General features: G+C 39.7%; 1 protein-coding gene across 1 annotated transcript in view; it reads left to right on the plus strand.

Moving 5' to 3' along the window:
• Positions 1–12,804, plus strand: part of UNC13C (unc-13 homolog C) — a 676,763-nt gene that overhangs the window by 602,473 nt on the left and 61,486 nt on the right. Inside the window, exon 29 of the mRNA XM_049852627.1 lies at positions 5,210–5,290. Coding sequence (XP_049708584.1) covers positions 5,210–5,290 — 81 coding nt within the window. The remainder of the gene's footprint in view (positions 1–5,209; positions 5,291–12,804) is intronic.

The raw sequence follows: 12,804 nt of genomic DNA on the forward strand, positions 1-12,804 counted from the left end.
ATCATCTTTGGCAATTCCAAGGAGTTTGCCACCTACCATTTCCAGAGGGAGCTATCTGTCTTTCTCCTCCAGCTGGCAGCTGGATGTTTGGTTTTGTTTATAGAACACAAAGGAAGGATAATCTATTCTACTGTGTAATTATTGACTGTGTAATAAGATATGTGCCCTATCATCTAAGCACCCTGTTTTATCATCTATATTATCTTCTTCCTTAGAAAAACTTAAAAAGTCAATAATCGATCTGTAAGATGCAAGCATTATCTGAAATTGTTTCTGACCCCCACAGGTATCCAGCACTGTTGTTGGTTGGCAGGGAGGGTGCATGTCACTGCTGAACTGTTATTTTGGATCTTGGATCTCCGGCCCTTTCTGTATCCCTCTTATTGCCCTCCCTGGGATTTCTGGTCCCTAATTTGAAAATGTGTATTTAAACAGTGTTTAAGTTGCTCATATGAAACCATGAAGATGAAGCAGCATTGTATCTGATTACAAAAGAAATGGTTCTAGCCATGATTTTAGCATCTGTGTGTTGCTGCATCTCCCTGGGCTTCAGTTTCCTATAAAATGAGGAAGTTGGATATTTCTTTTAGCTAGAACTCTTTCAGCTTCAAGTGACAGAAAGCCAAATTAACATAAGCAAAAATAATTTATTGCTGCATGAAATTTTATCATCCAGGGGTGATGCTGGTCTCTCTCGCTGCCTGATCAGGGACTCAAATAATATTAGGGGACTCAGCTACTCACCATCTTCCAACTCTGCTCGGCTCTTTGTTTGATATATTGCTGTAACCTTCCTTCCTGTTTGAAAGATGGTTTTTGCTGCTGTATATCTTACATCCTTTCAGCTTCAAATATTGTATGAAAGAGTGCTAATCTGGGTCTGAAGTAACGCAGCAAAGTCCACTGGCACTTCATTGGCTCTGATAGAGTCATGTCATCCTTTCCTGAGCCAATCACTGTGGCTTGGGAATGAAATGGGCCAATTGACTTAACTCACATACCCATGTCGGTGCTGGGGGTGCAGCCAGCCCAGACCAAACCATACAGGCCAGGAGTGGCATTGGGACTGGCTCTCCAGAGGGTTTATGTATATTGGGCAGGAAAAATCAGAATGTACTGAAAATAAAACACTTTAGAGCCTTTTACAGCCCCAAATATCTTAAATTCTGTGAATTCTTTGTAAAAACCTAAGAACAAACTATGATTAATAATTTCCTAAAGAGTTACTTCATCAACATCGAAATAATCTGAAGGACTAAGAACAGAATCTTGTTATCCCATAGGCTATGGAAAAATAACTTAGTTTTGTACATATTATTCTATTATTGGCCCTTGATTTTTTTACTTTTGGATTAGTAGCCCATTTAGCTATTATTTTTTGAATTACAGAGCATAAGTCCTCTAAAATATTATGCAAAAATTAAAAATCTATATAGCAGAAAGAACTCCAAACTTTACAAAGCTATGTGTTTTTATTTTATTATAATGTTAGTTTTTTTTGTTTTTTTGGTTTTTTTGCTTTAAACCTTGAGTCTTTAAAACTTTCAAGCTTAGTTTGAAGGCAGGTTTGATTTGCTGAAAAGGTGCTATGTAAAATAATTACACTGATGCTTAGATTCAGGAATATTAACAGATAACAGCCTTACTTAACAGAATATAGAATCAAGGAAAATAGAACAAGAAGGGAAAATAATTGTTTTTCTGCATTTGACTATGATAAAGAGTCCTTCCATTAAACAAGTTTATTCATAGTTTAACATATTCTATAGTACTTCATACTCTTGGAGCATGAACTTCATAATAAGATATGAATGTAATGTAATAAAAACTGCTTTAATTTTTTGGTAGTAACCAAATAGAATCGTTTATAAGCTACTTACCAACATATATTAGTACCTGAGAAAGACCAAAAAGGAATTTGATAAAAAATAAAATGTTAAAGGAGATTTCCTGGGGGGAAAAAAAGAGCCAAGGAATTAATGGGGAAATTTTTGGATAAATGAATAGTGAGTAAAATAACTCCTAAATTTGAATGACACCTATGCCCAACTTATTACTGCTTAATGACCAGATTTATTTGACACTAAATTTTTAAAAAATGAATAAATCTTCATGGACTGGTAATATAATATTGAAGCCAATTAATGAAAATATACTTGAAACCAGGCTTTCACGTGGGCAATAGCTCATTGCCATCCTCTTTTACAGGCTCCCGTATTTGAACAAGCAGTTGTTAAATCCTATGAAGTTATATAAGGAAGAATTATGTGTGTAGCACCAGCATATATTATTTATGATCATCTTTTAAAAAAATAATGTGACCACATTGCGAAACCAGTCAAGATTGATGAAGCCAGAGAGTTATTAATATTAAAAAAATTGTATTTACTTGTCCTAAAGCATTTCCTCTTATAATTTAGCAATTTTTTTCCCATCACTCTTTAAATATTAAATGGGCATTTAATATTCCTGTTAAAAATATTAAATAGATGCACATATTTGAGTTAAAATCCCTGTATCAGGGTGAGCTACTATAAGATGCAGACGGTTATTATGGGTCCATGAAGCATCACACTTTGTTTTCAGCAATGTTTACATGTGTATGACTCTGTTTGAGCAGAGTGAACCCTGTGAGATATGCTGAAGGAAGTGCAATTCCATTATCAAAACTATTATTTATCAGCAGGGGCCAATTGGCATGACAGACACTGAAAGGCTGTTGAACTGAGTGAGACATACATAGAGATTGCCTTCAGGAAGACATGGCATCTACTAAATAATAGAATAAGCAAAGGGCCTGAATAGAGGACAAAAATTGGACAAAAGTCCCCAGCTAAAGGAGCAAGTGGTGGGTGAAATCCAGCCCATGCTGCACTTCAAAGCCATGTGTGCTGACACACAGCTGTGCCCTTGTAGGAAAAAAGATGCCTTTTGTTACTGACCAAAGGCCCTAATCCATTGATCAAGCCCCACATTCTCAGAGCTGTGTACACCCATAGGGGCCTTTTCCTCCAATTCGCACAAAGGCACCTATATAAGCTAGAATTTAAGCTCCAGGAGGACAGAAATATTTCTTTTATTCAACAATATATCCCAATCACCTACAAGTGTTGTTCTTGTTAGGTGCCGTCGAGTCGGTTCCGATTCATAGTGACCCTACGCACAACAGAACGAAACACTGCGCAGTCCTGAGCCATCCTTACAATTCTTGTTATGCTTGAGCTCATTGTTGCAGCCACTGTGTCAGCCCACCTCGTTGAGGGTCTTCCTCTTTTCCACTGACCCTGTACTTTGCCAAGCATGATGTCCTTCCCCAGGGACTGATCCCTCCTGACAACACATCCAAAGTATGTAAGACGCAGTCTTGCCATCCTTGCTTCTAAGGCGCATTCTGGCCGCACTTCTTCCAAGACAAATTTGTTTATTCTTTTGGCAGTCCATGGTATATTCAATATTCTTCGCCAACACCACAATTCAAAAGCGTCAACTCTTCTTCAGTCTTCCTTATTCATTGTCCAGCTTTCACATGCACATGATGTGATTGAAAATACCATGGCTTGGGTCAGGCGTACCTTAGTCTTCAGGGTGACATCTTTGTTCTTCAATACTTTGAAGAGGTCCTTTGCAGCAGATTGGCCCAATGCAATGCGTCTTTTGATTTGACTGCTGCTTCCATGGCTGTTAATTGTGGATCCAAGTAAAATGAAATCCTCAACAACTTCAATCTTTTCTCCGTTTATCATGATGTTGCTCATTGGTCCAGTTGTGAGGATTTTTGTTTTCTTTATGTTGAGGTGTAATCCAATCTGAAGGCTGTGGTGATCTTCATGAGTAAGTGTTTAAGTCCTCTTCACTTTCAGCAAGCAAGGTTGTGTCATCTGCATAACGCAGGTTGTTAATGAGTCTTCCTCCAATCCTGATGCCCCGTTCTTCTTCATATAGTCCAGCTTCTCGGATTATTTGCTCAGCATACAGATTAAATAGGTATTGTGAAAGAATACAGCCGCACACCTTTCCTGACTTTAAACCTATGAGTATCTCCTTGTTCTGTCTGAACAACTGCCTCTTGATCTATGTAAAGGTTCTTCATGAGCACAATTAAGTGTTCTGGAGTTCCCATTCTTTGCAGTGTTATCCGTAATTTGTTATGATCCACACAGTCGAATGCCTTTGCATAGTCAATAAAACACAGGTAAACATCCTAGACACGTGTCTCTCAGTTTGTCGTACTGTGAGAGCTTGCGTGTTGCTGTGATGCTGGAAGCTATGCCACCGGTATTCAGATACCAGCAGGGTCACCCATGGAGGACAGGTTTCAGCTGAGCTTCCAGACTAAGGCAGACTAGGAAGAAGGACCCGGCAGTCTACTTCTGAAAAGCATTAGCCAGTGAAAACCTTATGAATAGCAGACAAGTGTTGGCAGTCTAATAAGCATTCAGTAAGTATCTGTGGGCTGTTGTTGAACAGGATAGTGGTAGCCCTGGTAAGGTTGTATCAACTTGAAGGGGCTGCTCAGGAATTTTTTAACTCTTTCTCTTAGACAGATTCCTATTTCCTTTGTTATATTCACCAACTTTCTACCATTATTTCCCTAAATAAGTTTGAAGGATGGATTGAAACAGTTCATAGTGAATGGGGAGCCAAATTCTTTTGTAAAATATTGATATCAGCTCAAAAACACTGAAAAAAGATTCTAAAATATTGAAAATCTCCAAAGTCAAGCACAGTTTACTCTTTGGGGTTTTCCTGGTAACAAATAAGCATTAAGAAGACCCAGAAAGAATAAATTAGGGACATAATATTTAAGTAGACTTTATCAGTAGTAGCTGGAAGATGCTAAAGATCACTCCTTAAATCCCTTCCAAGCTTGGCCTTCCTCTGTGACAGAACATACAGCCAGGGATTAAGGGGAAAAAGCTTTGATGCACACATTCCAGGTGTCTGTCTTTTCTCCTAACGTAAATTAGCAAGTGAAAATAAAGCCATATATATCAACGTACTCATCTTTAGGTAGACATTTAGCATTTCGTTTTTCCACAAAATGGATACTTATGAAATATATGACGAAATAATTATTTAAATGGACATATGAAGAAAATATTTCAAATTGGAAATGTTTCTTAGTGGGAATTATACAGATTTTGTTTGAAAGTAGTTGTTAAATAAATGAACTGGTTGTTTTATAAGCAGTTTTCAACCTGTGTTCCAGGAGCACATGACTCGAGATGATGCCAAGGGTCTGACACCAAGACAGTGTGCTGTAATGGAGGTGGTTCTGGCTACCATCAAGGTAAGGCTATAGCACCCTGGATAGGATGCAGACAGTCCTTCATGCCTCAGAGATAGATACTCCCCCACATAGCTGTAGACCTGTGTTGTCCATGGATATAGTGGATGTGTTGTATAAATGCATTCCTGAAGTGTGTTAAATTTATCCTTTAAAATATATATGTGTGTGTGTGTGTGTGTGTATAACATATATGTGAAAGTTTATAAGTTTATTTCGGAGTTTGAAAAATTAATTTCTCCTCTAACTTTAAACTGTGGCTCACTCTTCCCTGAGGAAAGCGTATGTTACCTAGGATGTGTGAACAACGTAGTAGAGAACTGTTAGCTGCCATGAACCATTTGCAGAGTACAGAATGGTACCGCTGGATAGAAACAGACATTATAATGCTTTTCATTAAAACAGAGCCCTTCCTGTATAACAATTAGATGCTGTCAAAAAACTGTCACCTCATGGCTTTTGTTTTGCAGTTTCAGCATTTAATAAAAGGTTGCCTTTCAGTGCTGCAGTGTTGAAAACTGCAAACTGAAAGTCATGAGGCGAGAACTTTGTGACATCTGGTGGCAACTGGAAAGTGTGAATTTAGCAGTAACGTTACAGAAATGGAGTTTCTAGATACAGCTGGAGTTTTACCTGGAAATATGGAAACTTAGCAAAATAATTTTGAGGAAAAAAAATAGAAAATCTGAAAAAGAAATACAGGAAAAATTGCAAAACCAGTTCTTTTAAAAAATTATTTTCAAAAATGTGAACAAAAAATGACTGGCTTTTGGAGTTATAGCAGCACCAATGACTATGAACAGGGAAGTGCTAGTAGACAAAGCAAGAACTTTGGCATGTTCCATGAAGGGGAGACAAAAAAAGGTAAAGTTTTTAGTCTTCGAATCCAGCCCTTCATAGATTTTATTAGGTTAATGCGTGGTTTTAGGGGAGGAGAGAAAACACGTTTTGTAGAAATAGGGAATGGTGTTCCATGTGTGGACAGCCCTGGCTCCTATCTCTAACCCACGTTGCTCTCATTCTTCTTGGTGGGGCCACACGACCACCACCTGCAGGCCAAGGTTCTACCCAGATTCTGAGACAATCTTGATCCCCATGCAGATACTCCTGACCTACAGATTACCAGCTCAAATATCCCGTCTTACTGTTCAGGTCTTCTGTAATCTTTTAATTTAGTCCCAGCTACCAGATTCTTGCCTTGTTCTTTGGAATAAAACTACTGTCTGGTGTCCAAGATCCGATAAGTGGGCCTGTGTCACTCTGCTTTGTCTGAATCCTTGTGGAGTCTGGTTCTGGGCATCCTGCACCTCAGAGCTTTGGCCAGGTCTCCAGTCCTATTCTCTGGCTTTTGTGATGCCAACTCTTTGGGTACCTCCATGTACTGCCTGCCCTGCGGCTTTCTTGGCCCTGTGCTCTGCTCACCAAGGCACCCCCTGCTGTCTGTTTCTAATGCTTCATTATCAGTTTGCCAGAGTTGGAATTCCCTTTGTCTTGTCTGCTTCTTGGATTTTGTCCCACTCACATTCCTACCAACCGTTAATTCTGATGTCAAACACGAAGAATTGAGTTGTAACTCAAAGAGCTAGAGGTTGAATGTCGCACTAGAGCCCAACAAAGCGAACACTGGAGGGTAAGCATGGGCTTCATGAGAAAGATGTTCTTAGGCCACAGCAGTAGTTGCTACCCAGGCTAATTCCCAAAGGCTGCCAAAGAGATAATCTGTAGTTTCTCTTGAGATCAGTTCAATCAAATAGGCTGAAAATGAGAAAGCGAGAAATGGAAGTGAATGCTATGGAGTTTGTAGAATACAGACTTCCATAGTTCTGAATTTTTCAGATCTCTCATGTATGTACATCATCTCACCTGATCCTCACAACCATTTTGGGTGTTAGGTAGGTCAAGAATGACAAATTCTCATTTTATAGATTAGGACATTGAAGTTAAGGGGGTTTAAGTTGCTTGTCCAAGGCCACAGAGCTGCTAGTAAATGGTAGAACTAAGAAGGAACTCCAAAGTCCTTTCTTCTTGTCATGTGATTTCAGTAAATGTTTACAAAGCCTAAGTAAGGTGTAGCAGCAGGCCAACATGGATAGTATTTCTTCAGAGAGATGACTTCTTTCTAAATTAAAATACCTTACCTCGAGTACTTAAATTATCTCCTAATTATTTAAAGTAATTTAAATCTTTCATCCTCTACAAGTATTGATGAAAATATTAACTCTCTTAAGTGTGTGTTGTGAGACTGGAGATGGGGAAAGGATGCTAAGACAAACACTAAAACTTTCATTGGGCCAGGACTGTTCTGTCACACCACCAACATGTAGTTTCAGCTACAAGTCAAGAGTATAGAATGTGGCGCAAGTAACAGAACTTATGATGATCTGCTGCAGGTAGGATGACTGGGCCTGGAGCCATTCCATTTACCTGCCAAAGCAGACAAGTCAATAGTATTTGAAAATAAACACGGTACGGTGACAGCTATGAGGCAGATAACACACAACCTAATCGTGTGTGCAAACTGATGGAAAGACCAGTAGAGAAACCCTCATTGGAAATGGTCCTAGTTGGGCTTTTGAGACCCAGGCCCACATCTTCAGAAGACTCAGGTCTGTTATGAGATTCCCTGAAATGAGGGATGCAATAAAAGAATTGTGGACGAACTGCTGGGACTGCAGAGAGGGCAATTAACTCTCTGCATGGATAGGGGACAGTTTGTGGAGAGGGAAGTTTTGGGGTTTGGAAGTTAAAGAGGGGGAAAGCAATGGAAAAAAGGAATTCTAGGTCCAGGGAAAAGCATGATCCAACTGAGAGAAGGTATAGGTCAGCCTGAAAACTTCAAATAGTCTGGTACAGTGTGACAGATCATGAATGGCTAAGCATCACAACATTAGACTGGAGCCATTATCCAGACTTAAACACCAAGTGAAGTATCTGAACTTGAGTTTGTCAGTAAAAGGGAAACTAAAGCATTTTAAGGAAACCTGTTGCCAGGAAGTCGATTCCGACTCATAGCGACCCTACAGGACAGACTAGAACTGCCCCATAGGGTTTCCAAGGAGTGCCTGGTGGATTTGAACTGCCAGTCTTTTCGTTCGCAGCCGTAGCTCTTAATCACTACACCACCAGGGTTTCCAAAGTATTTTATGGAGGAAGTAGCATATTCACATCCTGTTTATACATATACTATTTTGGTAGCAATTTCTTATCATCACTTTTTTCCCTTCTGATACCTGTATCATACTCAGCAAATCCATGCCAACTCAACGAAAATGGGTTTGGGGTTTTTTGTGTGTAAATGATGAAGCCTAGAATACACCTAATACCCCAGCTGTGTCTTAACCAGTGGAGAGTGCTGCTGTATTGTACCCCTTGTCTTGACCTGTCTACTTACGTTAATGCGCTGTAAGCTTTCATTAGTTGGTATAGCAGCCCCATCGCTTATTATATTATGTTAAACTTGAGATCAAACGAAGCTTTACGGCTTTTAAAAATTTACTGCTCTTAAGCCAGGTCACTCTCTTCCTGTACTTTGCAGTAAACATTTTATTGTGAATACAGGCCTTTTCCTTTTCTCTTTGCCATTGCATCCTGTAAATGTTGACCTGCCATCCCAGACTGCCAAGATCTTTCTGAATCCTGATTTTGTCATCCAGTGTAGTAATCTCAAGCTTTGACTCAACTGCAAATTTGAAAAACATGCTTTCTGCCTTTGTCTGTCCAAGTCCGTGGAGAAACAATCAGCAAGACGGGGCCAAGGGCAGAGAGAATGTCACTCAGCTGACATTCAACTTCTCCACAGTCCTCCAACTGAGAGCATGGAAATTTCTTTTCTGAAGGAGAAGGAAATGACCTGTCCCATCTGTTATCTTGCCAGTTATTTTCTGCTAATTTGCAGCAGTCTGAGTAGACATCTGCACAGAGCAAACTGGAGTTTCTTGGATTATGTTGCAGGTTGCAGAGGAACAGTACGAAACTGAATCCCAGTCTTTTGTTTAGAACTAATGGAAAAGAATCAACTTTTCACGTGCTTGAAAGAGATATCCATAGGCTTTAAAACTCACATTCGCAAAGTCCTCCTTTGCATAAAATTCCCCCACAAAATGCTGCTACAATGAATGGAGATAAACTCAGGTGCCCTGAGCTGCGGATAGGCATCTTGTTTAAAGCTAAAACCCCTACTTCCACACACAAGCCACAGTTTATATCTTCCAAACTCAAGGCTCAGCAAAATACAAATTTGGCTCTCCTGTTCCTTCAGGTCACTGGCAAATAGTCAAAACTGAATACGAAATCTCTGAATGCCAAGGTCTGTGCAATAACTGCAGCCCCTTTCTCCTGGTTGTCTGTATCTATGAGATAACCAGAACCACGCTCTTCAAAGCTGCCACCCAGATTCTGAACACTGCAAGAGGCTTCCATAAACTAGCACTTTCATCGAGTTTGCATTTACATAAGCATATAAATCATTTCCCTTTCTCTTTGAATGAGGAGTCTATGGCATGTATGACTTGTCTGTGTCCACTGAATGGGAAGCTTTCACTCTTAGCACCTTGCAACTTGTTTTCTCTTCTGGCATTGTTTCCATCTGTCCTGGGTTTCTGTCTCATAACATCTCCTATTATGAAATGCACTGATAAGATAAAGCCATCATTTCTGCCCTTACAAATTTTCTACTGTTCACTAAATATTGTACAAAAGGCTTTAGTGAGATGACACACAAGATTCTATGGCTAAAAATGGAGGAAATTAGTTTAGTATCACAACCTAAATCTCTAGAGAGGCCCTTAGGCCTTACTCAGGAACAAACTCAAACCTTTTTTATTTTTCTCTTCATGATTAGTCCTCCATGTTTCACAGTCCTACAAAATAACGCCTTAGTAGTAAAAACATAAGTCTTTCTATGAAATTGTAAAGGGTTTGTCTTAGAGTTCTCCAGAGAAGCAGAACAGTGATAGATAGCTAGACAGGCAAGCAGACAGACACACACAAACAGAGAAAGAGAGAGATTTACTACAAGGGATTAGCTCATGCAATTGTTGGAAATGGAAAGTCCAAAATCCTCACATCAGGTGGCAGGCTGAAGACTTTTACTGGCTCATGGGATTGGGGGATAGGGGGACTGGCAAGTCCAAACTCTGTGGGTCAGGTGGCAAGCTGAAGGCTTTTACTGGCTCATGGGATTGGGGGATGGGAGGACTAGCAAGCCCAAACTCTGTGGGTCAGGTGGCAGGCTGGAGACTTCTGCAGACTTATGTCGCAAGATCCATAGATCAGGGGATAGGAAGAGTGCCGAGTAGAGAGTGAGAGAGGGAGGGAGGGAGGGAGTTCAGTCAGAATATTATCTATAGTCTGAAGGTAGACCAGACCCTCAGTAACTCCCCTTCAAACTAATTGATTGATTACATTACTTTAGATTACATGGGAAGTAATTACATTATATTGAATTACATTATGGAACACCAACTAGTGTTTGGCAAAACTTCTGGAACCACAGCCTAGCCAAGTTGACACATAAAAATTAATCATCACAGCATTCAAAGACAAATGCCTACTTTATGCCTTTATAGCCTAACTCTAGTTTCCTTCTTCTGTGAAGCCTTTTAGGCCCTCAAAAATATGTCAGTTATATGAAGTCCAGTCACCTTCTTCTATTCTAGAGTTTCCCAAATCATATTCCATGGGACACTTCTGTCCTCGAGATTATTAGTATATGTCTTATAACACAGGTATATTTTGGCCAAGTAAGTTTAGGAACCAAGTACATTAACAAAAGGCTAAACAGATTTCTTTACCACAGTGGGTCTCAGAGCCTTTAATATTTTGTGTTGTGAATCTTTAGATGTACAATGTCATCTCTTAACTCTTCTAGACTCTTTACTGCTGCCTAGTAGCAATTTGTAGTTTCCAGGAAGCACAGTCTGGTGATGAGAATAGAGTAACAGTAGCAACACAGTATTTCTTAAGCTACAGCAAAGTAATATACTGTGAGACCTCCAAATGCTTTCATTCTTCCTAAGTAGTGCTGGGTCTTCCAGGATTTCTGTTGGTTACCATGTGGGACACTCTCTTTCTCTACCCCATTGTGGTGAATTATATACTGACTGGTGAAGTTAAAATGGCAGCCATTCCACTAATAAGCTCCAAAGCTGTGAAACTTTTACTCCCCCATATCTGTATTTTCAAAATATTTTTCTTACATCTGCCACACATGATTGGAGTTATTTGTTTACATGTTAGTTACATTTCTTACTAGACTAATAATTCCTTTAGAGTGAGTACTGTGTCTTTTTTGCTTCAAATCCTTGGCATCCCACACAAGGGTCTGGCTTATGACACAGGCTTAATAAATACTTGTTAAGGGAGGGGTAGAGAGAACATGCAGGATGAGATACCACCACTGAGGCTGTCACGTGAGCCCAGGGCCCATAGCCCCACAAATGAGACAGTAAAAACTGGGGTTACCCCTACAAATGCTGTCACCCATGCTGCTTTGTGCTCACTGTTAGAGAATAGCTTGTTACAGGGGGAATAACTCTGACTTCCATGCAGTTATAAAGCATGTCAATAATGTTATTTAACTCATCGACTAACAAGGAAACCAGTAAGATGTTACGAATGGCTCAAAGGAGAATTCAAAGAACCATATATGTATAAACGATAAGAAAAGCTGAAATAAATTTACAAATAGAAACAAAACAGATCTATCCACAGAGCAATACTCAGTTGCATTGTACCAGAAATAATTAATTTGCATTTCTGTGGATAAAAATCATTTGCATTGTTATCAGTTTCCTGAAATTTGCAGAGTTTTCAATTAGCTCAAAGACAATGAAATGCAAAGATAACCCAAATGAGTGAGCTAGACAGAACACCCACTTAGCTTTTTTGCCTCGTTCAAGGTCTTTCATAGTTTTTCCTGATGACACTCAATAGTCTTGAGGAATGGCAAAACACCCTTTTAGATTTTCTTCCTTCTTCTTCCTTCTCCCTCCTTCTCCCTCCTTCTTCTTCAATAGATAATGTTCTGGCACTTATATGCTCATTTTTTATAAGACTGGGGCTTGTCCAAGAAACACTGAGAGTGGGAATGTCTTCCCTTCTGAAGGGACCCCCCCACCACGTTCTCGTTCAGTGTACCCCACTGGTCTTCACTCTTAAACCATTTGCCAAGGAGTCAATTCTGACTCATAGAGAACCCCATGTGTTTCAGAGAAAAACTGTGCTCTATAGGGTTTTCAGTGGCTGATTTTTTGGTAATGGATCACCAGTCCTTTTTTCTGAGGCACCTCTGGGTAGACTCAAACCTCTGACCTTTCCATTAGCAGCTGAGTGCATTAACTGTTTGCACCACCCAGAGGTGCTCTTCATGCTTAGGAGAGTTATTTCTTCTGTGGCTCCTTGGTTTATTATGTAATCAGGCCTCCAGAGGGCACACCATCTCTCTTCCAGGAGGCACAGAATTAAGACCAAGTTAAACCTTCCCCTTCAATATGTCTGTTTAGTCTTCTTTCCACCCT

The sequence above is a fragment of the Elephas maximus genome, chromosome 13 (genome assembly GCF_024166365.1).
Source record: "Elephas maximus indicus isolate mEleMax1 chromosome 13, mEleMax1 primary haplotype, whole genome shotgun sequence".
Lineage (NCBI taxonomy): Eukaryota > Metazoa > Chordata > Mammalia > Proboscidea > Elephantidae > Elephas > Elephas maximus.